Source organism: Malaclemys terrapin, chromosome 11 (assembly GCF_027887155.1).
Source record: "Malaclemys terrapin pileata isolate rMalTer1 chromosome 11, rMalTer1.hap1, whole genome shotgun sequence".
Lineage (NCBI taxonomy): Eukaryota > Metazoa > Chordata > Testudines > Emydidae > Malaclemys > Malaclemys terrapin.
This window is the reverse complement of record NC_071515.1, coordinates 16,360,633-16,388,251: the sequence shown is the minus strand read 5'-3', so window position 1 is coordinate 16,388,251 and position 27,619 is coordinate 16,360,633. Positions and strand designations below refer to the sequence as shown.

Here is a 27,619-nt window from a genome sequence, read left to right as displayed (position 1 = left end):
CTTGTTGCCAAATGGGGGAAGGAGGGCATACAACACAAATGAACTTTAAATAATGATTCATTTTATCTGCAAAAATTAGGGCATGCATTGTCTTGTTGGTCAAATTCCAGATTGTCCTTGGTCAAAAAATCATATTTTCCTCCTTGTTTGCCTCTTCCTGGATACACTCTCGTAATCCTCAAGAGTAACCTGCCTAGGGCGAGGTTATGCAACCCTTTCTCACGTAGCTGAGCCCTCCCTTACATGAGCAGACCCACCAAAGTCAATGAGGCTAGTAATGTGCACAAGTGTTCACTAATGTGAGTGAAAGCTGTACAACCTGGCCTTTATATCTAACTTTTCTGTACCCACTTAGTCATCTCCATATAAAGGGAGTGATATACCGTAAATGGAAGGACACAGCTTGTTCATGATTACAGCGACTGGTAAATTAATATACTACAGCCTAAAGTGGAATAATAAGTGAGATAGATATCCGGGGGTGGGTCATGACTCATGCACATTCCTCTGTCAGATTGTCTTTTCTTACTTCAGGTGTTCACCCAGGTTAGGTTTCATTGCTAGAACTAGCACTCTGCAGCCACGGTGGTATTGCTTTCTACAGTGGGATGCTCAGGTACACAGATCTGGAAACTTTAACTGGCTTGATTAATTTCTTCATTATTGAGGTGGGGTGGGGTGGGGTTGGATTCAGGATCTTATATCAAAGAAGGAGAGAAAAAAGAAATGATTTTGCCACTTTCATGCTGGCAGAAAACCCAACAGGTAATCTACAGTTACAGATACTGACTGAAGAGTATATCCTATGAATAAAGTGATCAACAGGTCACTAGCTATCACACTAGTGATGGTCAACCAGAGACTTAATTTCTAGTAGTCAGAAAACTAACATTTTAGTTCTTCATGAGTTCACTAAGGTTCAGTATGCACCACAAACGATGTGAAATCTCAGATCGCTCCTGTTCCATTCAATAGGTTGGATAGTTGGCTATTTTTTATTGCACCTGTGTTAGTATGTTACTAGAAACTGCGTGGATCCTCCTCTTGCTATTGGTAGCTGAGCTAACCTGAGATGATACACTCTAACTTTTCAGTGGGGGATGAATAAAGCCTTCATTACAATGCATTGGAAAACTCCCAGCAGAGAGCAGGTAGGCAATAGGAACATGGCAAAGCAATAGGGCAGGAAAGGGACACTAAAAGAAACTGCTGAAAGGCAGCTGTACGTGGGAGGATTTTACCCCAGAAAGGATAGCCACCAGCTTAAAACAACTATCTTTCTTTAGGTTAAATTGTCATTCATTGGTGTGTAGCTGAAAGAAGTTGCAGAGGTTTAAAAAACAAAAACAGCGTCTACCAAAGTACAGTAAATGGATTTTTTTAAATGAAAGTAGCTTTTTAGATTTTGTACTTTCAAATGTTTCAGCTATTTTTGAAGGGATTATTCAACTCAGTCCTGGGATGCACCACGGCTACCTTCTACCCTCTATCTATGTTTGTAACCTCCATTGGCTTCAATACAAGTTGTTAATTTTGGATTGAGTGCAGCATATAGTCCATCTATAAGTAAGAGTGATTTTGAATTCATTGATACGTTTGATGCTTGGGTACTGTTATTATAAGCACTAAGAGAGACAGGAAATAAATACATAAATGATACCTTAAATGAATGTAAACCTCACGTGTTCCCTTGCTTAGCATGGCTGGTTTCATCCACTCCATTGTATGGCATAGTACAGTGGTTTTCAACCTGTGGTCCATGGACTGCTGGGGGCCCGCAGCCAATATCTAAGATTTCCAAAGGGGTCCGTACCTCCATTCAATTTTTTTTAAGGCTCCGCAAATGAAAAAAGGTTAGAAACCACTGACATAGCAGCTTGATGTGTCTGTGCATGTGTCCATCCTGTCTTGTCTTCTCTTTGTCTGTCCAGTTCTCCCTGCAGTTTCTTCCTGTGTGTGTCTGTTTGTAGATGAAGGGGATGAGGAAAAGGTGGGACCTCTACACAGCTGCCCATGCTATAGGTCCGCCGCCAGTGGGGAGAGGCGTAAACACCTAGCACCCTCCATTTCAGTGTCTGTGCCCACTGAGGACCCCTGCCATTCAGACGAGGAGTACTATGAACACCCTTTGTTCAGCTCAGAGTGGACTGATTCTAGTACATTCCCCAGTGCTACAGCGCAGAGTGCAGAGGCCTTCTTAGGCCGCGATGAAGGTGAACCAGGCATGGTGCCTCTTTGTTCTTCCTCCTTTCCATCCTGCTCCATGATATTCCATTATTGTGCCTCAAGTAACTTGTTTCTGTGGGAGAGAGCCCTTTGGGTTTGTTTGTTTGTTTTTTCACATGGAGGTGAAGTATCTCTGGAATCCACGCACCCTGAGGGGAGGCTGCAGCTGTAGAGCCAAATGCAGCACTGCTGTAAATGGACCCAAGTCCATGGTGACCAACAGAGATGCAGCCACTTCCACCAGAGGTGAATTTAGTCCATAATTTGTAGTAAAATGGCCTTGGTTATTGCAGTGAAAGGAGCAGCTAATTAAAAAAAAGCATAAATTGTTCCCTCTCCTTTTGGGAGAGGATCACTGCCCGAGAAAGTGTGGAAAGTAGGGCAATCATTTGATACCTGAGCTAAGCCAGCTGTTAATGCTACTGAAAAAAACAACACCCATCCACTGGGACAGCAGTAGAAAATGACTGATCACCTTTGATTCATCAGGTAGGGCAAAGGAGGCCAGATTCATCCCTAGTGTACCTCCGTTGACTTCATAGGGATTAGCTTGACCTATGGTGTCTTTACCAATATTCCACATGTGTCCAGCTGACAATGTGTTTATCTGGTCATCAACAAGATGGCATGTAAGACAGACATTTAAGTAAGTTTGTTGCGATCATTCTGCATCCCATCTCTTATTAGGCTGAGCCCCCAGTTGAGTAAAATTAGCTGAATTATTTTATCAAGATGGTTGAAGAAGGGTGGAATGAATTTTGTGGAGTCAGTTCCTACTCCAGATAGTGAAAAGAGTGTTGGCTTCTTAGTCAAGACCAAATAGACAATGTCACACTCAACACTGTTGTGCTAAATCAGCCTGGGACTTAAACTGGATCTGAAGAATGGTTACAATACAACATTCTACAGAGGTTTAAGTCACAGAAGAATAGCCCTGAATATCTGTAATTGCTCAGTAAAACATATGAGAAGAACTGATGAGATCATTTCAGTGACGAGCTTACCACACCAGAGAATTTAGCTTGATATTGAAGAGTGTATTGAATATTATAATAGCATTGGATCAGATAGGGAAATCTATTTCCTAGAAAGGGGTGAAATTATTAGAAAAGTCAAGTGTTTCAATATATTTTTAGGTGGAACTAGTATTTGACTTTTGTGTGTAGTTATTGACATCTGAAGATACAGATGCTTGTCCATTCAAGTAGAAAATCTTTTTTTTTTTTTCTGCAGGTATAGACACACCCAGTAGTGCAGCTATAATTAAGACGGTATAAATGTTTCCATTATAAACCTCATGTTTTGGAGATTGTAACCCAGTGGTAAAATTTTGCTCAGCAGTAAAGCAAAAATCTATGGTCTTGGTGGAGTAGGGTTTTTTTCCACAATGTAAAAACATATGAGAAGATATGTCATGTAACTTTTGTTTTGGTAGTGTTTCTTTTTTAACTGTATACTCAAAATAATATTGGTATGATGGGCTGTAATAATACTGAAAGAGCCATTATGATCTATAATTTTGACATTTATTTACAACATTTAGCTAATTATACTTTCTTTGGACCAAATTGTTCACTTTGTTCCACCTGTTCTGCAGCCGTGTTATTTGCGTGATAGCAGTGAAGTTACACCAGTATAAATATGGGGAAGAGAATTGCATTTTTGATCTAAAATTTTAAAAAGAGATATAAATGCAAAAGAAAATGAAGCCAAAAAAAGTTAAGTAAAGTATTTAAGCAAGGAAATAAAGATTTTTGTAGTTGAACACCATCATTAACTTGCCCTTATTGTGCCAGTGTATTACATTTTTATGTTCGATTAAACCCACTTATGCTTAAAGATCCCTGCAACACCTAGGCACCATGATCTGGTGAAAGACACCGTTACAGTTCTAATTCCAAATCTTCTGGCTTTTCTTAATTTGAGATGAATTACGTAACTAATTTCATTTTTATAGTTTAATTAATAATGCTGTACTTTGGATAACTATTTTCTCAGTACAGGTTAATGAACACGTTCCTTCTTGTGATTTATAAAGGCATAAATTTAGTTCTTTTTACCAAACCAGCCTCAGGAGAAAAATCACTTCTTTACAGAGAGGTTTAGCATCGATAAAACAGAGCCAGATACAACCACTGTTATTCAGGTTCAATAACACCTTACTCCAACCTATCAGAGGGGTAGCCGTGTTAGTCTGAATCTGTAAAAACCCTCTGTTGCTTTTTACTCCAACCTGACACAGTGAGGGACTTAAGCATGGGCCTAACTTTGAGGCATACAAGTATTCCTGTTGACTTCAATGGGACTACTAAGCATGTGCTTAAGTACCTTGCTGAACTGAGGCCTGAATAATCCCAGTTGTTATCATTGGGAATACTCATGGGTAAGAGATTTTTATTAAAATTCACAGGCAAGATGTGGGCAATAAACAATAAATCACAGAAGCCCTGGGCCCCAACACCTGAGGCTGACAGGCGTTGCCCCACAGCTGCGGGAGGCTGACTGCCTGAGCGGGGGGACTGAAGCTTAAGGCGGAATTTACAGCGAACTGTTAAAGTCATGGAATCCGTGATTTCCATGACAAAATCGTATCTTTACTCATGGGGTAAGGTGCTATTCAACCTGAGTATGAGTGCCAGAGTCCAGCCCATAATGAACAGTTCATTAATTACTCTTCAATGTTCTTCTGCTGTGGCAAGAGAAGAACCAAAAATATGCTTAATATTAATATAATTATATTAGCACCACGCCAAACTAGGTGCCTTGTAGTAGGTTAACTTACTAGGCAGTTAGTGCTCAATTTCCTCAAGGTAGGGAGAGAAGTTACTTCCTGCATTGGAGAAAACAGCACATTTATAAAAAATTTCAGTGCACTTTGTGAGTACATGGATGCATCAGAATTTTCACAGCCATCTACCACCAGGCACCATCTCCATTTCCAATGAGTATTCAGGATGTTTGATCTACAGTCATCTCCGTGTTGGAAGGGCAGGTCTGTAAAACACTTTCAGCTCTCATTTTACAACCTAAACATGCTTCTCAAGGAGGGAAACAATACTGTTACATGTTGCCATGCAAAGCGCAATTTGGCAACCAGAAAAAAATACATCTTTTTTTGTTCTAAGGCAAACTCACTCGCACCCCCCCACCTACCCCCCCCCACACACACAAACACACACACTTGAAATGGGATGGAAGCTGACACGGCCTTGAGGTTGGACATCTAGCCCACCTTTAGAGCTGAAAGTGTTACTTTAAGAACAGTCCTACTGAACTTTGTACTTTGTGTTGTCTGCTGGTATTGATGTCACCTCCTTTTCCATCCCCCAAGAAGAAGAAACAGTAGAGAGTCCAATGGCTGAGGAAGCGAAACCAGCAGTTCTTCCTGGAAAGGAGCTGGGGAAAGACAATGGGTCTGCTGAGTCTTCAGAGCAGGCAGAGGGCCAGCTGGATTCTGGTTCGGAGGCCAAAGTGTATCGTGAAGACAGTGTGCTAAGTGTGGCACCCAGCGGGAAAAGCGTAACAGTTGTCGAGGAGGTGCCCCTGAAAGCAAATATACCTTCCTTGGCTGAGGAAGGTGTGTCCTCCTTAGGAGTGCATGCGTTTGCTGCAAATGAGTTCTTCTCCTGCTTTCTCCAGTGCTTTCCAAGGCTGCTCCATTTCCTCCTCTTCTCGTTTATTATTATTATTGGTCTTGTTATTATGCTTGACGAGTATGTATCAGGTAACCCAATTTGCATAGCTGCTGTATAATGAATGGTTTCCCACCACTGCAGCTGATTTCTGATTTTTTTTACTTTGCCATGATACAATGTGCTTTGCTGCTAAGCTGATACTGCCACATCAGCCCTTTTTTCCCCCATCTCAGATGTGTTTGCCAGTCACATTGCTAATCTATGTATATACTTTTTTTCTTTTTGGTGCAGAGATTCATCTGCTTTTCTTTTAAAAAAAAAGGAGACTTATTGACTTAGACTATGACATAAAGAGGCTTAAACTATAGAAATATTTTTGCTTGCTGTGTGCAGTGTTATTATTTATTTATGCTTCAGTGCATTCTGGTTTTGTTTCCGTAAGGCTATTGCTTCTTATGTCGTATCCTCACCATTCATTGCAATCAGCTCCCCCCCTTCCCTTCCCTCCTCGACCATTGCCAAAACTTTGAGTTTTCATTTATTTTAGCTTATTACGAGTTTATGGCCCAACCTGAAGTCCCTGCTCAGGCACAATTCCCATGATCCCAATGGGATTTTTGCCTTCGTAATGAAGTGTGGAATTGGGCACTTAAGGTAAAATCCTAAGGTGCTCACTTAGGCAAAACTATCAATAGTTTTGATAGTTTCGATCAAATTGAAATCAATAGTTTTGCTTGAGTAAGAATTAAGTAAGTCTTCAGGGTTTGTCCTTTTGACAGTATTTCTCATCAGTTGTTTCAGAAGGAAACATAGAGGTAATGATGAGCCATACACTTCCTAATTAAGAGATTTTGGGTGTTGGAGGCTTGTGTTTACAAAAAAGCCTGTCCTAGTCATTTTATTTGGGCCCGGCTGAGCAAGATGAAATTCCTTTGGTATTGTATCTGCTAATATCATGTGGTATGTGCATCAGCATTACCAGCAGAGGTACAGAACTATAGGTGAAGAAAGATAGCATGTAACTAATTTGTCTCAGTGACACCACAGTGAAATCAGCTAATGGGCATTGCTTTTGCATATTATATAAGTTATGAATAATCACCACCATCACCAAAACACCACAAAAACTTTAAAAATAGAGAGGAGGAAGAAGTATAACAGTTGTGGATGTTTTTATTTGCTACTTACAATGTTAGAAGGGTGGTTAATATTTTAAGCTGAAGATAGCCTATCTAAATATTTTAAATAATGATGAACAGATTAATTCAAATTGCTCTAAAAATGATATCAGGCCCAGACCTGTGTGCCATACTCACACAAAGGGTTTCATTGGCTTCAACTGGAGATCTTCTGTGAGTACGGAGATCCAAATTTGTTTGCCCAAGATGTGTTGCAGCATGTTTTGGAAACATGCATCATTTATTTTTTTAAAGGAAAACTGACTAGACAATGTTATAACACATTCTGGCATAGATTTCATTATTCTTGTCTTATCATGCACTAGGGAAAGATCAATCTATTAACTACTAATAAATCATCTATAAATTAGATATTAAAATGTTACCAAAGAATATTAACTATGCTAAGAATATAGCAGTAACAGATGTCAGAGTAACATTTTGATTAATTTTAAAATAATCCAGGGCCTCATTTTTCACCCGTGGTTTCCACTGACTTCATTTGGAGCTGTGAGTGCTCTGCATTTCTGAAAGCTAGCCTCTCAACTGTGGAAATACAAACAGGTCCACATCCCGTGCATGTTGCATGAGGTCAGTTTCATGAAAATAACCTGCCTTCTGCTTTTTTGCTAAAAAGCAAATGTAAAAGAGCAGTGATATTAGTTAATGAGCTCCCTCGTTCTACACTTAGCCCATGTACTGTGTATTTTAATATTTCCTTTGATTAAGCTAGACACACAAAAACTTGTGATTTAAAAAGAGATGTAGTATTACGTAAATGCATATATTGTGTATTTCAAGCACATATACAAGGATACTGTTACTTGGCCAAATCTTGCAGATATTTACCAAAGCAAAATTCGTATTGACTTCAGAGTCTAGCAAAACATTCAAATATTAATTGAAGGATATTTATGATTTTACTGTTACAAGTAATGAGTATGAAGAAATCACATGAAACAAAAGGGTATATTTCTTATTTCAGTGGAGACAGATTTACATGTGTAACTCATATTATCATTAATTCCTTATAAAACCTTGTGCATCAAGAGGAGAGGAGAGTACAACACTTTAAAACAAATTTCTAACTGAATAGCCTTGCTGCATGGTTGCATATTTTCCCCTCTCCCTTTCATTAATCATACCAAGATATTGTTGTAAGCTAAATGACTGTCTATACGTACTTTAAATAATTTGTCATAAAACCCAACCAAACTACTTCAGATTTACTTACAGCCTCGAAGATGGAAATCCGTGACCAGGAGGGCACAGGCCCTTTCACAGCTGAGCCATTAGACACAAAGGATCGTGAGTCAGAGAAAGACAGTAAGACTGATGAGCAATCTAAACATGATGCCTTAGTTCCACAGCCAGCAAAAACTGAGATTCTAGATAAAAAGGAGTCACGGGGCAAAGAAGAGGAGAAAACGCATCCAACTGTGTCGGGACAGACTTTGGATGCAGATCTGCAAAAGAAAGGGGAAATAAGTTTTGCAGACCCAGGTGCTGATTCAACTGCAGAATCTCTTGTATCTCAAGGACGCAGGGATTTATCAGCTGACCTGCCGAAGGCGAGTAAAACAGATGGAAGGAGTACAGATACCCAGATACCATCTAACCAGGCTATACCCCTGACATATAAAGATGACTTTACAGAAACCCAGAAGAGTAATCTTGCTCTTTTGCCTTCAGAATCTAGAATTGACGTGTCTGGTGCTGCCAAAAGTGAACCTCTTTCAGAAACTCCAATGACTGTCTCACAGAAATCACAACTTGAAGACAGTTGCAAAACAAAACAAGAGTTCCCTGACAAAGAGACTGCCAAAGATCTTTCGAAAGATGAAAAGATCCACAAAGACAAAACAGAAAAGCCAGAGGCAGGAGAAGTCTCTGCAATGGCTGCAGATGCCCCCAAACCAACTACAGAGGAAAGACCCGTCCAGAAAGTTTCTACCTGGGGGGAAGAAAAGGACATGACAAGGGACGAGAGTGATGAGGAGGAAAGATACGGCTTCCTGGATTGGCAGCCCTCCAAAGTATTAGATGATAGTAAACTTTATGTGGAGCAAGAAGATAAAATAGTTGTTCCAGACAAAGCAGTTGTTAGTGAAGCTAAAAAGTCATCTGATGGTCTCAAAGCAGAAGAAGAGACTGATCGAACTGGGGTCTCAACAGTAGTAGATGCCAAAAAGGAAGAGCAGCAGAGCACAGAGACCCCCATTGGCAAGTTAAGCCATGAATCAGTTCCTGAGAAAGCAAAAGAACCTATAGATACAGTTCAGTTATCTAAAACACCAGAAAAAGCTCCTGATGCACCAAGGTTAACAAGTGAAAAGGGCCCAACTCATGAACTTCGTCAAGACAGAACCATTGAAAAGGATGCTAAGGAGGATACATTCCATATCTCAGATTCAGCTACTCATGAAATACAGGTAGAGGAGGATAGGTCAGGAATGTCAAAGTATTTTGAAACATCTGCTTTGAAAGAGGAAGCAACAAAAAGTGACACACAGCAGCAAGGCAGTGATTACTATGAACTAAGTGACACTAAGGAAAGTGCATATGAACTTTATCATGCAGATCCTCTACTATCTAAAAAGGAAGACAAAAAATTAGAGCCAGAAACGGATCAACCATCCAGTGTCCCTGCTCATGAAATAGGATATAGTACTCTTGCTCAGAGTTTTCCATCAGATAAGTCTGAGGAACCTAGCTCTCCGCAGGAAAGGATGTTCACTATTGATCCCAAAGTGTATGGGGATAAGAGACAAATCCATAGTAAAAATAAAGATGATTTGACTCTAAGCAGGAGCTTAGGACTTGGAGGAAGATCTGCAATAGAACAGCGGAGTATGTCAATTAACCTGCCAATGTCCTGTCTAGATTCTATAGCACTAGGATTCAGCTTTGGCCGTGCTCAGGATCTCTCTCCCCTCGCTTCAGATATTCTAACAAACACTAGTGGGAGCATGGATGAAGGTGATGATTATTTGCCAGCAACCACCCCGGCATTAGAGAGAGCCCCCTGTTTCCCTATAGATAGCACAGAGGAAGATGAAAACATTGAGGAGGAAAAAGCAATGGAAGAAGAAAATATTCAGGTTGAATCCTTGTGTGAGTCACCCTTCCTGGCTAAAGATTATTACAAAAATGGGTCTGTAATGGCCCCTGACTTGCCTGAAATGTTAGACCTAGCAGGCACAAGGTCTAGATTAGCTTCTGTGAGTGCTGATACAGAGGTGGCACGAAGAAAATCGGTTCCTTCTGATGCTGCTGTAGAAGACAGTGGTGCGTCCCTGCCTCCTGTGACTGATGAAAACCACATAACTCTAAAAGCTGAAAGTCAGCTAGAAGACTTAGGCTACTGCGTTTTCAATAAGTACACAGTCCCACTACCTTCTCCAGTCCAGGACAGCGAGAGCCTAACAGGTGAAATCTGCCCCTTTTATGAAGGCAGGGATGAAAAAATGAGAAGAGGACTGGCAGCTGACCTCTCTTTGATAGAAGTGAAGTTGGCAGCAGCTGAAAAGTCTAAAGAAGAATTCAGCAGCGAAAAAGACTTGAGTCCAAACATCTCCAGTGATGCAACAGTTTTGGGAAGGGAGTTTGAGCAGGAGAAAAAAGGCTCTGATAAGCTAGATACCGTGCTAGAAAAAAGTGAGGAACAAGTTGATTCCAAAGAAATCTATTCCCTTGAAGATACAAAACATGAGAAAAAAAGGCCTGATGCTATTTTAGAAATGAGAGAAGAAGGTACAGTTGATAAACTTCCTGTAGCCGGGCCGGAGAGTGATACTGCATATGACAAAGCATTAGAAAAAGAGGTAACAAAAGAAAAAGATCTCGTTTCTTTACTGACTCAGAAGGAAGAAAACTCTCTTAGCATTATACCAAAGGTAGCTGAGATAGAAACACCACACAGGCCAGACTACGATGCTATAAAACACGATATGGATGTTGCTGCCAGGAGAGCTGACCAGGAATACCAGACCCAGCTACATACTGAGATCAGTGAGTTTGCTGCAGCTGGTTCAAAGCAGGACACAGATTCTGTACAAAAAGCAGAGTCTGAAGCCCAAGAATCTCAGCAGCAGCAAAAGGACCTGGCCTCTTTGCCCAAAGAACCAAAGGAGGCAGATGTTCTTTCAAGAACTGAGCCTAGTGAAATGAAGGACAGCACCAAACTATCTGAGTCTGAAATTAAGGAGAAAGTGCCTAAGCCTGATCTGGTGCATCAGGAAGCAGTAGATAAAGAAGAATCTTACGAGTCTAGCGGAGAACATGATCAAATCCAGGAAGACGTAAATGGAGAATCTTTGAAACCTGATGATGGCAAAATAGAACCTCAGAAACTACCTGTATCAGAAGAAGAGATAACATCACAATTGCCAGTGGAAGAACCTTCCCTCGAGCTTGCCATTTCAAAACCTGATTCTCTGCAAGAAGAGACAGCTGATATCCAAATGGAGAGCATACCACAGCCTAAAGAAGAAATTAAAGAGACGACTCCAGACATAGCTGTGAGACCTGCAGAAACCACGGAGCAGCTACCGTGTGATTTAACACCTGAGTCTGTAAAAGGCAAAGAGCATGAAGAAAAAGATGAAGAAAAAGAAGAAGAAGATGATAAGCATCAACTCGTGTCAGACATGCACCAAGAAATAGAGTTGGAGGCACCTGCTGGAGAAGAGGCTCCGACTGAGGCTGGCCCAGAGGAAATGCCTGAATTGAAAGGAGTTATTGAGTCTGTTGTGACAATTGAGGATGACTTCATCACGGTGGTGCAGATGACTGTGGATGAGGGCGAATCTGCCTCTCACAGCGTACGCTTTGCTGCCGCACAGCAGGAAGAAATGGAAAGAAGGGACTCCCTGCCTGAAGAGGAAGTGGAGATGGAGATGGAGGAACCCGCTGACATCCAGGCAGAGCCCACAGAGGGCTCGCTGGAAGCTCCCGCTTCACCCGAGAAGGAGGAGATCCTGCTAACCGATTACAAGACAGAGACATATGATGATTACAAAGATGAAACAACTATCGATGACTCCGTCATGGACACGGACAGCCTGTGGGCAGATACTCAAGGTGTGCATTATCCTTTTTAAAAAAATGTTTTTGCTTCCCAACAAACCATAATGATTAAAAAGCATAATAATAATAATAATAATAATATAATAGTAATAATAATTTCAGCACATTTCAGAAATGTTATAAAATAATCTGCCATTTATTTTAAACAATCTGCTGTATTTTCAAATTTCTTTCCCCTCCACCAAAGCGTTGTTAACATTTGTTACTAATTTTCTGTTTGTTGTTATAATTTGCTCTGACCCTACAGATGATGATAGGAGCATCATGACAGAACAGTTAGAGACTGTTCCTAAAGAGGAGAAAGCAGAGAGAGAATTGCGAAGATCATCTCTCGATAAGCATAAAAAAGAGAAACCTTTTAAAACTGGGAGAGGCAGGATTTCTACTCCTGAAAGAAAAATAGCTAAAAAGGAACCTAGCACACTCTCCAGAGATGAAGTGAGAAGGAAAAAAGGTTCATTTAACACTCACTATTACCATATTTTTGCTGTTGTACAGTACTGCCAGGTTACTCTGTTGTAGAAGTTGAATGTTATGATAGTACTAACTAATACTATTTAATCAGACATTGTACAATTACGTCAAAACAAGGTGCTAGGCTCACCCCTCTGTTACTCCAGCTTTATGCCCATATGGTGGATAAGGCAACACATCTGGGGTCAATGCACTACTCCTTTGCCTCTGCAAACTAATTAATTCCTCAATTAAGTCCAGTGCAACCTACAGCATCAAACTGGAATAACAGAGCAGTGGGTCTGGCCAATGGTTGATTTGTTATCATGTAAAACTGTTTGGGCTTTTTTCCTGATTGTGTGCTTTTGTGTTTTCTTGTCCATAGCAGTGTATAAGAAAGCTGAACTTGCTAAAAAATCTGAAGTTCAGGCCCACTCTCCCTCCAGGAAAATCATTTTAAAACCTGCTATCAAATATACTAGACCAACTCATCTCTCCTGTGTTAAACGGAAGCAGACAGGTGACTGTGCTGTGTTCAATTATGCAATGTGGCTGGCAAACATAGACACTTTTTTTTTAAATCTCATTGCTATAGCAGCTTCTCTATTTTTTTATTTTTATTTTTCCTCCGAGAATATCAACCTTCATGAATAATATTACTTTTCGGTGTTTTGTATCATTCTTCTTTTTCGGTATTTCTTTATTTCTCTATTTGTTTGACAGAGGCCATGATCATGTATGCTTGTCATTGCTCGGCCTTCCAAGTGCCGTGATTGTATCTTGGCATTGTGCTTGAATGTGGTGTTGTAGGAATCTCTATTTTCATTATTTGTATTTGTTTATTTATTTTGTGGTGAATTTATATGGTGGGAAAGTGTTGAAAGCTTAAACCATGGTCTACATATCCATTATTTTGCTTTTTTCTCTCATGCATAATAAGAAGACTTGTATATTGCTCATTTCTACTTATCTGCATTGGCACTTCCAAATCTGTTACTGATGTTTATGACTTCAAGCCAAAACCCACAGGGAGAATCTGGAATGCAGAGTACGACGCTGAGAGAGAAGAAATCTGGGCTCAAACGACGAATGCATTTCAAGCAAAAGTGGTTTTCAAAATCTTAGTATTTGATAGGGGAAGATGAGAGAGAGACAACCAGTGGTTCTCACAATATCTAAATAGATATGTCATTATTCAGAAGACCAGAATTAGAACATCTTCACTCTAGTCTCCCAGTATTATTCTTGATGGCACTGTCAGATCAGGGTGGAAAGGGAAGTATTGGACTTGTCTGTTTTTTTTTTTTTTTTTTAGAGGGATGGGACATGGTCTTCCTATAACACAGTTTGACACCTCCATGTACTGCAATGCAGTTGCTCCTTATTTACAGCAGGGTAAATGAGAAGAGAACCATGCCCCACTAGTTTACATTCAGAGTATAATGTTCTAAAATGGAAATGTTTTTATGTTTCTTGGCTCAGAAGTTAAAAACGATGTTTATTACTTTGGTTAGCAAGATATAAATTAGAGTAGTCTCCAGTGTGCTCCAACTAGCTCCAGACCACAACTGGGAGAGTAAAGGTGTCTTAAACCCACTTCATGAGCTTATTGAGACCAGAAGATGTGACCCATAATTCAAAGATTCTTCAAAGAACCCAAAGTGTGTTGTGGGATTAGGGACTAGGTGTCACAAGTTGGTTTAATGCTTTAGTCCTTCACCTTTGCAGACCAGATTTCATATCCTGCATTGGTCATAAATGAATTTTTTAACTATTTGGCATGATTTGATTGCAACTTAGGGAGGCTTAAGGCTAAAACAATGAGGTGTTTCTTCATGGCATAACTCATTGGCTTTATAGATTTACAGTCTTGCAAATATCCACATCTCTTTCTTATGTATACTGCTATTGTTCCCTCCCATGGGCTACCACTAAACCTCTAAATTTTTTTGCTTCCTATAGCCTTCTAGTCAGAATTGAGGTGTGCCAGTAGAAAAACATAGGGAAGCCTGCCCATCGCTTAGACACACTCATTTTGGCTCTAGGTAGTGCCGTCTGTCCCTCATTGTAATATATAAAGGAATTCACTCAAATTAAAAACAAACCCAACAGGTAGCCAAAGTGTAAAATATAATTTAAGGACAAACTCCAAATTTATTCAAGCAGTAAGAGTTGAGATCAAATAAAAACCCCTCATCCAAAACATCAGCAAACTTTGAGAGAGTTCTGAATCAGATTAAATTTCATGGCCTTTATAATGCATGGAACCAAAACCCCGGATCTGAAATTTGGGATAATTTTGGTCTGGAACTGAACTTTGAGGTTTGGGCTCATCTGTAAAACAGACTAACATGAACCAAATCACTGAATGAACAGAAAGTCCCCACAACCTAACATTGGCATATCCTCAAGACAGCTGAAAAATCACAAGGTAGCACACAGAACGCCTGATTTTCTTCTTCCTCCCCTTTTCTGTATCAGTGCAGTCACTCCAGTGATTGCTGCTATGGAGGGTAAGGGGGCATAGAAGGATATTTCATAGAATTGCCCGCTGGGGTGTAGACATCCAGGATTAAATATGCACACCCCTCAGGTGGACCTAACCAACACAGGGACCAGACCCGTCCCCAGGCATCTTCAGGATCCAGGAGCTGGAGGGGGAGGTATATTTTCCTAGCTGAATGGTGTAAACCAAGAAGCCTGTTTTCCATTCTTCCTTTTTGATGAATGCAAAACAATTTGTTTGAGGCAGAGTCTACTCCCATTGAAATCAATGTGAGCTTTCTTTTTGGTTTCAGTAAGAGCCGAATTGGATACCTAGCCACAAATGCCCCCAGAGTGTATTCTGTATAACTCTGAGCACATTCCAAGCAGCAAAAACTTCCATGTTAGCCTTTTCTGTACTTTAAAAATGAAACTTGTCCAAAGAGCAACCGTGTGGGACACAGGTGTCTCCATTAAAAAGTCAACATTTTGTCCACATTTACCATGCAGTGAGACAGTAAATGAGATATCACAGTGTTTCTCTATAATCTCAAGGGACAGAAAATAACGCATGTCCCTGTGTAGTAACTATGGGCAGAAGCTGACTATTTTAATGGCAACCACAGTCTCCTCAAGAGTGGGATTCTCAGTAATTATGATTATTAAAAGATGCTCCTTCCTTGGAACATGAAAAGAGAAAGAAGGCAGAAGGAAAAGACAGTTTTATTTGATCATCTAAACTTTATCCTAATTTTCATCGTGTTGTTTGATTGGCTGAAGTTAGAAGACACTGCTGCCTTTGTGACATCACATCCTGGATGTCATAGGGTTAGCCAGCACAGTTGCTTAGCCTTTGAACTGGGGCAAACATGCATTAGGCTTGTCTTCCTCGTCTTAAATATGTTTATTGTGTGATTAAACTGGTAGCAGAGCACGAAAGGACAGTGTGACGTCATGATCCAGGTATTTTGCTCAGATGGAGGAGTTGTTATGCTTTCAGGTAAGTCAGTCACAGAAGCACAAAACTGTGCTCTGTACTTCATAGCTGCAGGCAGTTGGAGTTAAATACCAAAGGAAAAAGGAGAAACATTTAAAAATCAAAAAACAGCAGTAACAGATGTGGGAAAAGGTAATGCAGGAGGGTTTTATTGAGCATGTTCAGCTCTAAATGCAGAACTAAACTGTCAGCTCTCTCTCTCTCTCTCTCTCTCTCTCCTACTCCCTCAATTTAAAATCAAAGAAAAAGAACAAGACAAGAACATTATTTAAGAGGGCAAAATTATTGAGTGGGAAAGGCAGCCTTGTTCACAATGGAGATTGGTTGCAGAATACCATGATTTCATCCCACCCGACTGTTACAGGCAAGGGGATGTGCTGGGACAACTGCCAAGGCCAAGGGGAAACCCATCTTTGCTACCCTGGACAAAGTTTCGGGGTTGGTTTCACAGATGGAACAAAATCGGGATTATAGCTAAGAGACCTCGGCTGTGACCACCCAACCTTCCTCCTATGCCCGCTCAGAGTCCAGTACTGTGCAGTTGCAAAGGATTTCACTAGTAGATAGAGTTCACATAACACATAGCTTCCTGAATAACAGCATGGTGAACACTTAGTACACACATTTCTGAAGAGCTCCTCAACTTCTAGACTTTCCCCTAGGATGGAGTCCAAGTCCAACTATATCAGTTTCACCTCAAATGTAACTCAAATCATGTTTCATCAGACAAGAACCACAGGATAACACTGAAAGAAGATAGGTGCCCGTGCTTGAATGATATTAAACTAAAGTCTCAGGGTCTGATTGACCTCTGTGTTACTCCACTTTTATACCAGTGTGACTGTATTGACATCAGTGGAGTTATAGCCGTGTATATTGGAGTGAATACACAGCAGTGAATCAGTTTCTTTTCATTTAGGGTTCTTGGCCAAGATTTTGAAAGGTGGCTAGTGAGATTGCTTGAGATTCCTTAAAGGGGCCTGATATTCAGAGGGCTATTGTTCAGTATTTTCTGAAAATTAGGCCCCTTTAAGGTGTCTCATTTTGGGCTCTCAAAATCACAAATCATTCCTCAAAAATTTTGGCTCTCAATCCTAGATCACTAGGAAGAGGAGGACATAATTCTGATTTGCTGGCTAGAATTAATAAATTAACTGGAACTATCACAAATATGGTAATGTATTCTTTTATTTCTTAAGGCAGCTGCATATACTGCATATAATAATTCACCAGATCATTGCTTTGCACGGTGCTTACAAGACAATTGATTATACTAAAGGTGTCCAGTAATTCAAAATTATTATTTTTAACCATCAAGGGTTTTTTTTGTTTTTTGTTTTTGTTTTTTTGGGTCTAACAGCGGCAGGTGGTGAAACAAACCAGGCTCCAGGTGTATTTAAACAAGCAAAGGAAAAACTTTCAGTGAGTAAAATAATCCTCTTGTCATTCATCTTTCTAAAAACTCCTTTTTGTCCTGTCTCAGGTGGTTTTGTTTTAATTTCAGTAGATAACTGTGCCTTCCCTTTAGAATTCATTTGTCATATTCATTTTTTTTATTACAGCCATTCTCCCCGCATAGCCTCTGAATTACAAAAATAGATAATTATACAGTTTTTGATAATGGTTTTTTATTATTATTATTATGTATTGTTTGTATTATTGTATCATCTGAGGTCACGGACAAGGACCCCATTGTGCTAGGTGCTGTACAAACACACAACAAAAGACGGCCCCTCAATCCACCGTTGACACACAGCCGCTGAGTTACAATAATGTTTAATATTGTAAAGCATTTAGGGCCAGGCCCTCGGTTGGTGTGAATCAGCATAACTCCATTGGAGCGCACTGGAGCTGCACTGATTTACCTGATCTGATTTTCTGGCCATTGTTGTCATCTTGCTGGATTGTTACATACAAGAAGAAAATCCTGCCTCATGATTGGCTGAAAAGAGTCTTGTGATGAGTCATTACATTTCTATTGCTTTTCTCCTCAGAGGTCACAGATTTCTGGAAAATGTTAACCAATGACATCTCATATGCAAATATGCCTCCTGATTGGCTTAGCTGAGGTCATGTCCTGGACCACTCTCCATCTTAGAATGTTAGGTTTAAACAAAATTGTCAAACTTCTCGTCCTCACCTTCAAGGCTCAGCACAGCCTACACCACCACTTACATCTCTGCTGTCATCCACGCCACACCTCTGACTCCCTCCAGCCCGTCCGTGAGTATTGCCCCACCTCCCCTTTAGTCATTCTCACTCTCCCGCCCTTCTCACATGTTGCCCATATACCCTTCCCACCCCAGCGCTCCAGGTGCCTGACTTATTTTCTTACAAATCCCCACTGTGTAACTCTTTTTCCAAGAAGTCCACACATGCTAGCTCACAACTGTAGCACTCTGGTGACTTACCCCTTATTGAACAATGACCACAACAAAGTGCTCCAAGATTGAACCGTACTCCTGGATCTCCCAGTGTGTTTTGTGTCTGATTTGTTTTGTCTGTCTAAATAGATTGTAAGCTCCTTTGGGGCAGGGACCATGCAACGTGCTAACCACACTGTCAGTGCTTATCCCATAATATTAGATGATACTATAATCAATAATGTTGAAGATGATGGCAACAGCTTATGTAATTTGTGGCCATCATGAGTGATGTGCCAGTTTAGATCCAAATCCAGATCTGAACTCTCCCCAAATGAGTATTTGATCCAGTGCTACAATTTTGGCCCATCTCTAGCCACAACTGAGAGATCTGTAGATATTTCTCAATAAAACATCCAGAAACATAGGTGACAGTGCATATACTGACTTCCTGTTTGGGTCAACAGCGAGGTTCATTTTCCTCTGAGGTAAATGTCTATAGTCACCTTAGCAGAAGTCAGTATCTGCTTGTTGCCAAAGCCATCAGTGCCCTTGGAAAACTACTGGCACAAACAAGCAGCGTGCATTCTTCCTCTGGGTCCGTCTCCTGTCTTTGTATCTTCTTTACTCTTCCTGTCAGTTGTTTTAGGGCAAAGAGCTGAAATCTATCCGCTTCTTGCTTCCTCTATGGTCTTTCTTCTCAGTCCCCAGTCCATTCCCTTCCAGAAACACCCCTCTATCTTCTGCCTTTTCTCCTAATTCCCTGAAGCAGTCCACATCCTGACCTTTCAAGCACCTGTCCCCTATTACTATTGCATTCCCTCCTGCTTCGCTGTGTATTGTGTTGCGCAACCCTCCCAAAGTGGCCTTCTCATAACAGTTCCCCAACTCCTTTCCAGCTGTCATGTCAGGTAGCATTGCAGCTGAGTATGCTCATCGTCCATTTGCAGAGCCTTAATACCTGACTGCAACGTACATGTACTTCTGAACAACGCTCAGGAAAAGCTAAGCAGTTCTACCCTGCTGGGGAGGATCATGTCCCCATCCTAGCTGTGTGTTAAGAACATTGGCTAATTCATATCAGAAAGTATGCATTGTGACTGCCCCCTCGCTAGCTGGCTTATGATATAAAATGACGTTTCCGCGTTTCATCTTGAGCAGTTTCTTAACCATTGCAAGCGCTCATTCTTATTGTAAGGGCCATGTACTGCTCGGTCCCACATAAGCAGCCTGCCCTTGCAGCAGCAGGAGTTCTGCAAGAGACTGAAGGTAGTATATGGCCCTAAATGGGCATTTGTTTGAAAGCAAAAGTATGATGAAACACAGATAGGACAGGATTTTGCAAAATATCTTCCCATCTTGGACAGTCAAGGATGGAAGATGATATTGCAGATAAAGCACTGGGTTGGGCACCATCACATATTTCCTGTGAAAATCAGTTAATCTCTTCGGGTCACATTTTGCCACCTTTCTTCATGCTAAGTAGTACCTCATGCCACCGTGCCAAAGGAAGTTCATAGCAGAGTGAGTAGACCTCCTGAGTCCCAGAATGGTTCACAAGACCATCCTTTCTCCTTAACTGCCGTAGCCTTTTAGAGACAGGAAGATATTTTGCAATACCCTGTCCTGGCTGTGTTTAGGATCCAAATTAGCTGTGCTTTTATGCAATGCAGCTACTCATGGAGTGAGATACTACTTAGTATGAGTAAGAGGGGTAGCATCTGCCTCTTTGTGCCTTCCTTGCCCAGCTGTAATATCTTCCCTACAAAGGGTGTTGTGAGAATAACTTTATTAGTCTTTATGAGATGCTCAGATACTTCAGTGATGGAGGGTATAAAAGTACTAGGTTAGATTGTAGGCCCCAAACTGCTGGTCCTCAGCCCTCTCAAAATCAGGCACAGGGGCCAGATTTGCAAAGGCATTTAGATGTCTAAAGCTATGAGTAGATGTTTAGTGGCTTTACAAAAGTGCCTAAGTGAGTTAGGTTCCTAACTCCCACAGGCTTTCTGCATCTTGAGTCACCTAAATACACTTTGTAAGTCTGGCCCAAAGTATCTCAAGTTGGGCACCCAAAAATGGAGGCATGCCTAACTAGGTGAACACTTTACTATGATGGAACAGTTTTATGAAAATTATTCACTTTGTATTTAAAGCAGACATGCCATTGATCAGTTATATGCCTCCCTGTACTTTAGATAGGAAAATAATAAATATTCTAACAATGAATAATATGTGTACATAAAAGCGGTGTTTTTAGAAATACACTCACAGTATTAAAGTATCTCCAGTCATTGAACTGAGCTCGTCTCCTACAATAGAGGCTGCCAAATTAACAATGCTTTCTACCGAGGCCCAGTCTCATAATGCAGCAGGACTGAAATGATAGCTTTTATTCCTTTATTTCATTACAATTTAAAAAGTGTTTTAAACAGTGTTAATGTGCCTGATTCTGATCTCTTTTAAACTGGTGTAAATTAGGAATAACTCCACTGTAGTCGGGGGAGCTACACCAGTATAAAATGAGAGTAGGGAGAAGAGATTCAGGCCCAGTGTTTCATAAGTGATATAACTTACAGTACCCTGATTTTTTATGGTGTCTACTGGTAAAGCTGATTTTTTCAGTCCTACTATGCATTGTTAAGAGCCCAATTCTGCAGCTCTTGCTCGTGCTGAGTAGTTCTTACACATATGTAGTCCCATTGGGACTATTCACATGAGTAATTTCACCTCTGTGTGAGTAAAGTGTTGCAGAATCAGGCCTTCGTTGCCACGATAATAGCTTCCAATTATTCTTTTTCATTATACCTTATATCCTTTAAGGGGAAAAAAAATAGAGCCAGATTGCAAACCCCTTACATTAATGAGGCATTACTAAGCCAAGTAGTCCTAGTGACTTCATTGGAACTGGTGTGACACTGCTTGCCAATGTTCAGTGAGGGACTCACAATCTGCCCATCTTTCTAATGGAGTGTAATGAGTACAGAATATTGCTTATTACCTTGGATTTTAAGGGTTAATACGGTAGAAGAGGTCATTTCCCCATTTTGAGTAGTACCATTAATTTTTTTTTCTAAATCTCCTACTAACATTTTATTGTGGAACATTCCCAGAGAGAGAAATACTTCATATCCAGGACTTGATTTTAAAAAAGCAGGCTCTATCTTTGGTCCTGCAAATTCCCACCTGTAGTAAATGCTTATGAACTAGCCTTTTCATCTGCACTTAAAAGAGGGGGCAAACTTGCATCTGCAAAAAAGGAGGACTGTATTGAGGCCCTTCATAGGGTATGTCTACACAGCATCTGGGACGTGATTCCCAGCTTGGGTAGACAGACACCTACTAGCTCTGCTTTGGCTAGTGTCTAAAAATAGCAGTGTGGATGTGGTGGCACAGGCGGCAGCTCAGGCTAGTCACCTGAGGACAATCCCGCTCGACCTCTGGGATGCATACTGAGGCATCTAGCCTGAGCCACTGTGCACACACTGCTATGTTTAGGCACTAGCTTGAACAGAGCTAGCATGTGTATGTGTACCCGAGCTGGGAATTATTTCTCAGCTGCTGTCTGGATGTACCTGTAGAGTCAATTCGATCTCAGAGCCAAATGCTGCATTTCACAATACCAATTTGCATGTGTGTCTCCGAATTTTACCTGTGCTGATTGGAAAAAGGAAGTGTAATTCATAGCTTGGCATTTTTTCATTTATCCATTTTGCATGTGTTTTCCTTTCGTCTCATTGCTCAGCTTCATGTTATGTTTCTTCTGTTTGTTTTCTCATGACTAGACTTCCTCTTTGTCAAAGATTCCTGCCTCAAAGTCTAGAGCGAAGTCATTGCTTCCTCCAAGACCCAGCTCAGCTTGCTCACTAACTACTAAAAGGGCTACTTTTCTCGATACAGACAGTTACTTTGTACGGCCCTCCTCAGCGGGCCCAAGAGACTGCTTTCCATACTCAAAATCAGATGCTAAGGTAAGGTAGCAGAGTTAGAGAGAGGTAGCTCAGAGAGGGGCATTTCATGGATCTTATTCTCTCCCTGGTGAATCTAAGTAAGTCTCAGTGAAGTTACCTGGCTTTGTCATCACATACAGCTGCACCGCTGTAGCACTTAAGTGAAGATGCTCCTACACCAACAGGAGAGCTTCTCCCATTGGCATAGTTAATCCGCCTCTGACAAGAGGCAGTAGCTATGTCAACAGGAGAGGCTCTCCCTTAGACCTAGCGCTGTCTACATCAGGGGTTAGGCTGGTATCACTACCTTGCTCGGGGGGTGGATTTTTCACACCCCTCAGTGACATAGTTATACTGAGATAGGTCTATAGTGTAGACCGGACCTTACAGCAGCACAGCTGTACTGCTACAACTGTGCCACTGTAAGGTCTCCCATGTATCCTCTCTTTGCCGGCGGGAGTTAAACCACCCCCAACGAGCGGCATTAACTATGTCAGCAGGAGAGCCTCTCCTGTCAACATAGCGCCATCTGCATCAACACTTTTGACGGTGAAAGTTATGTGGGTCAGGAGGGGTGTTTTTTTCACACCCTTGACTGACAACAGCTTTACCAACAAAAGTGCTAGTGTAGACAAAGCCTCAGTGAAGTTACTTGGAGAGTTACTCAGATCCAGTGGCAGGAGACTTGGGCTCCAGGCAACAGAGCTTGAGACACAACATGTATAGAAACAAAGGAGATTATTACAGATTCTTCAGGATAAATTCAGCTGTATCGTAAATGACATAAATTATACCACTAACTCTCCTTTGTCCTATGACTGTAGAGGTGTTAACTGCCCACTTCGCCTGGAATGGTCTCTTGCAACACGTGTTAGCTCCTTATCTTTCCACTTTATATTTAGCTGTGACACTTCTTAGCCACTTCGCCCCACTTGCAACCATTTTCCCACCAACCCACAAAGATGCTTCTTGCACCAGTTGGGATAATTTTTGGTATTTGGCCCTGGGATTACCACAGGAGACACCTGCTTATGCCAGGCTGCATTTGGCTACCCATCTCACAAGTGCACAAATACTTGAACATACTCAGATGTACACTGATCTAAGTGAAGTAAAGAAGCAGACACACGCTGATCTAAACATGGAAAAGGTCAATAAAGAAGAAAACAGGCTAAGGCTCCAGCAGCTAATATCCCTGCTTTGAAAATTTAATCAGCAGCCTAAATTCTCCAAAATCTCATTTTTGAGGAAAATATAACACTCTTTTAGTGCTTCAAAAGGCAGCATTTCAGCACTCATGTTACCTAATAATGTAGAGTCTGAAACGTCCTGGGGGCCCGATCCTGCAATCCAACTGAAGGTGGAATCCCATGGGACTTCAGGATTGGGCCCCGGATCTTTGCTTCCACTTGCATAAGAAAGCCCATTAGACTAAATGATCTTTCAGGATTTCTTGTTCCATGACTTCCTAACCAGAACGCCTCTTTCACTAAGAGCCAAAGCCCACTGAAACTGATAGAAAGACCCCCAGATTTGGCTTCATTGGGATTTGGATCAAGCTCCAAGGGTCCATTTTTGCCCCACTGAACTCACGTCGGGTTTTGACATTGACTTCAGTGGGAGCGAAATCAGGCCTTGATACATTTTTGGTCAAATCAGTGAAACAGCATATATATTCAGGGTCTATTCAGTGAAGCTAGGAAATAAACAGAGGGGAATTTCCCCTGAAATAGGCAACCAGACGTTTAAGGAGCCTTGTAAAAATGCGTTCAGCATTGTCTTAGGCAAACTGAAAAACTAGAGTGGGGTTTTCAAAAGGATTCAGTATTGACCGAACTCAGCTCTCATTGAAGTCAGGGGGAGTTTTGCCATTCACTTCAGTGAGAGCAGAGTTCAGCCAACGCTGAGCACTTTTGAAATTTCTTCCCCTAAGAGGCAGTCAATCTAAAAGCTAGATGTCCAAAGTCAGTAAATCCCAAGGGAGTTAAGTGACGCATCAGACCTGGGTAATCATCAGAGCTTCCTGCATGAAATGTAAAGGAACTGGGCGTCATTTGATCTCAGTTGCACTGGTCTGAGTCAGGGACTACCATGAAATCGCACGTGTATTAAACTAGTGAGAGATCACAATCTGGATAATTATGTTTACTGCAAAGCCATTTTTTTCCTTTTTGCTCCTATCAGGATGGAATAACCAAGAGTCCAGAAAAGCGTTCCTCTCTACCAAGACCTTCCTCCATCCTCCCCACTCGGAGAGGTATATCAGGAGACCGGGACAGAGATGAGAATTCTTTCTCCCTCAATAGCTCCATCTCCTCTTCAGTACGACGGACTACCCGTATGTTTCTCTGCAAACCTAACTCTCCTGGGGCCTTCACCTGCCCTTGCTATATATTTCACACACTTGCTAAATCCATCCTTACCTTTTCTTTGCCTTTAAGAAGTAGGCCTGAGTTGTACTGCTGGGCCCAGAGATCTGGACCCGAAATTGGCCATGTTCAGATTTGGGGTGCTGTTGTGACCCAATATAGCGACAAAGGTTTGAGTCCAGGTGTGGAACCGATCTTTGGGTTGCTCAGACCTAGGGCTGCAGTTGAGGCCCTTCTCTTGTATAAAAAAAATTCCCTTCACATGGGTTTCCCAGTTGTGTGACACATTTAATATAGACCATTTATAAACAAACAGAAAAAAGAAACTCACTCAGTGTGAGCAGTATAATTTAAAAATAATAATAATTGTGATGATCTCATGAAAATGGAAGGCTTATTTAATAAATACCAAGATTTGTTGGTTTGGTTTAATGGTCTCCTGGTGCCAAGTTAATGCCAAGCCAGAAAGAAGCTTTACCTAAAAAGAGTTGTATGTAAGTTATTGGGGTGACTCATCAGAAGAAAGACACAGCAGTTAACCAGCAAGGTCTTTTTATCAGAATGTGAGAGTGCTGTTAGCAGCTACAAGTAGGGCAGCACTTAGCACCCAGCGTACTGGGTGTGGTTAGGTAAGAGGAGTTTTGGAAGGTTAGAAGGGAGCACTTGTATCTGTAGAAAACCTATTGCCGTCATTAGCTCACCAGTTGGATAACAGGGAGAAGAAAGCAAGCAGTATCAAAGGCTGAGCCTGAGGACAGCAATCAGGAAAGGGGGCTGCTTCTAGCTGCTGCCATGTTTGTGTTGTACTCGGAGCATAAGGGAGAAAGCAATAATGAAGACACTTAGTGAAAGTACCCTAATGGAAGGTGTATACTGTTGAATGCATCCAGAGAGTTTACCATCCAGGATTTCCAGGAGTTGAAGGGGGGACCTGTTTGCACAGGAGCAAATCTATAGAACCATACATCTAAACAAGTTACCCTAAGACCAAGGAAATGTAACCACCCCTCTCTCCAGACATTCCCCCTTGCCAGTCTAGCATTCAGCTCAGGCCTCAGAACCTGGCTTGGTACTCTCCTGTCCCGCAGGAATTCTTCTGTCTCTTCAGAAACCATTCTTACAACCTTTTTCAAAGAAGCCTAAGAACATAAGAACGGCCATACTGGGTGAGGCCAATGGTCTATCTAGCCCTGTGTTCTGTATCTGATAGTGACTGCTGCTGGATGGACAGAACGAGGCAATTTTGAGTGATGGAGCCCCAGCTGTCCAGTCCCAGCATCTGGCAGTCAGTGGTTTAGGGATACCCAGAGCATGGGGTTGCATACCTGACCATTTTGATTAATTGCCTCTGATGGACCTATCCTCCATGAACTAATTCTTTTTTGAACCCAGTTATATGTTTGGCCTCCACAACATCCCCTGGCAATGAGTTCCACAGGTTGACTGTGTGTTGCATGAAGAAGTACTTCCTTATGTTAGTTTTAAACCAGCTGCCTTTTAATTTCATTGGGTGACCCTTAGTTCTTGTGTTCTGTAAAGGGAGTTAGATACCCAAATCCCACTGAAAATCCTTTGAAAATCCCAGTTTGAGTATCGGGTAAAGTACAGCCCCTCTCAGTGCACAGTGACCCCTGGCTGGCATAGCAGCAAAGGAACAACTTGCCCATCCTTCTGGCTGGGGCAGATGTATACCAGAGTGCGTTTGCCAAAAGGGGTGGAAGCCTGAGGGGAAAAAAAAATAAAGGCTGCAGGGAGGCAGGAAAATCCCATTCTCTCTCCTGCACAGTCAGTGCAATGAGAGAACCCTGATTGACGGTTGGTTGGGAAAGAAAGAGCCCAATCTGGGAAAAGTGAAGGTGAGAGTAAAGAGTGATTAATCCATTTAATTTGTCGTGTTCAACAAAGAGGCTTTCTCCTTAGCCCCGGGAGCACCGGTACCTTGGGTCTCATCCATCCCCAGTGAAATAAATAGAATGATTCTGATTGACTTCATTGGCCATTAAATCAGTCCCTTTGAGTGCACTAAGAGGACTCCTCTGCAAACTCAGTGGAAGCCAAGGACGTGCATCCATACAGCAAGCAAATTACCTGGGGGGCAGATCCATAGGTTGAGTAAATGATCATTGCTCTTTTGAAGTCAATGTGGCTATGACTGTTTACACAAGCTGAGGATCTACTCTCTGGATTCTATGTAGATACAAAGCTACTAGCTATCGTACATGACCGAAAGCAGCCAGGTATTTGAAATCTGCTGTTCAAAAGTTTACGATCGAAACCATCTCCACTATATAGACTACATTAATGCCTAATCCAAAAGCCCACTGAAGTCAGTGTGCGTCTGTCCATCGAGTTGGTGGGCTTTGCTTCAGGATACTTATCATTATAGGTGTCATAGTCTGTGGAGACACACTATGAAGAAAAAAACGATTTATCCATGTGGTTTTAACGCTGTTGTGTCTTCAATATAGGATCGGAGCCAATTCGCAGCAGGACAGGAAAGAGTGGCACTTCTACGCCCACTACCCCTGGATCCACTGCCATCACTCCTGGTACCCCACCCAGCTACTCCTCCCGTACCCCAGGCACTCCTGGGACCCCAAGCTATTCCAGAACCCCTCATACTCCAGGCACTCCCAAGTCTGCTATATTGGTGCCCACTGAGAAGAAAGTCGCCATCATACGCACTCCTCCAAAATCTCCAGCCACACCTAAGCAACTACGACTTATTAACCAGCCTCTGCCGGACCTCAAGAATGTCAGGTCCAAAATTGGATCGACAGACAACATCCGGTACCAGCCAAAAGGGGGACAGGTAAGAATTTACTCTAAATGCACAGTGAAGGTATTAATGTGCTGGGAAGGTTGCAATTTTGAGGCTG

General features: G+C 41.6%; 1 protein-coding gene across 18 annotated transcripts in view; it reads left to right on the top strand.

The window, feature by feature from the left end:
- The window catches only part of MAP2 (microtubule associated protein 2), a 335,176-nt gene that overhangs the window by 273,948 nt on the left and 33,609 nt on the right, over positions 1 to 27,619 (top strand). For 5 of the 18 annotated variants that reach the window (XM_054044045.1, XM_054044050.1, XM_054044042.1 and 2 more), the window contains 7 exons: positions 5,558 to 5,803; positions 8,264 to 12,121; positions 12,375 to 12,581; positions 12,966 to 13,100; positions 17,422 to 17,483; positions 24,556 to 24,709; positions 27,209 to 27,552. In XM_054044045.1, the coding sequence (XP_053900020.1) occupies positions 5,558 to 5,803; positions 8,264 to 12,121; positions 12,375 to 12,581; positions 12,966 to 13,100; positions 17,422 to 17,483; positions 24,556 to 24,709; positions 27,209 to 27,552 (5,006 nt within the window). Of the gene's footprint in view, positions 1 to 5,557; positions 5,804 to 8,263; positions 12,122 to 12,374; positions 12,582 to 12,965; positions 13,101 to 17,421; positions 17,484 to 22,206; positions 22,393 to 24,555; positions 24,710 to 27,208; positions 27,553 to 27,619 lie in introns of all 18 variants that reach the window. The other 13 variants (XM_054044054.1, XM_054044053.1, XM_054044052.1 and 10 more) reach the window with 7 other exon arrangements.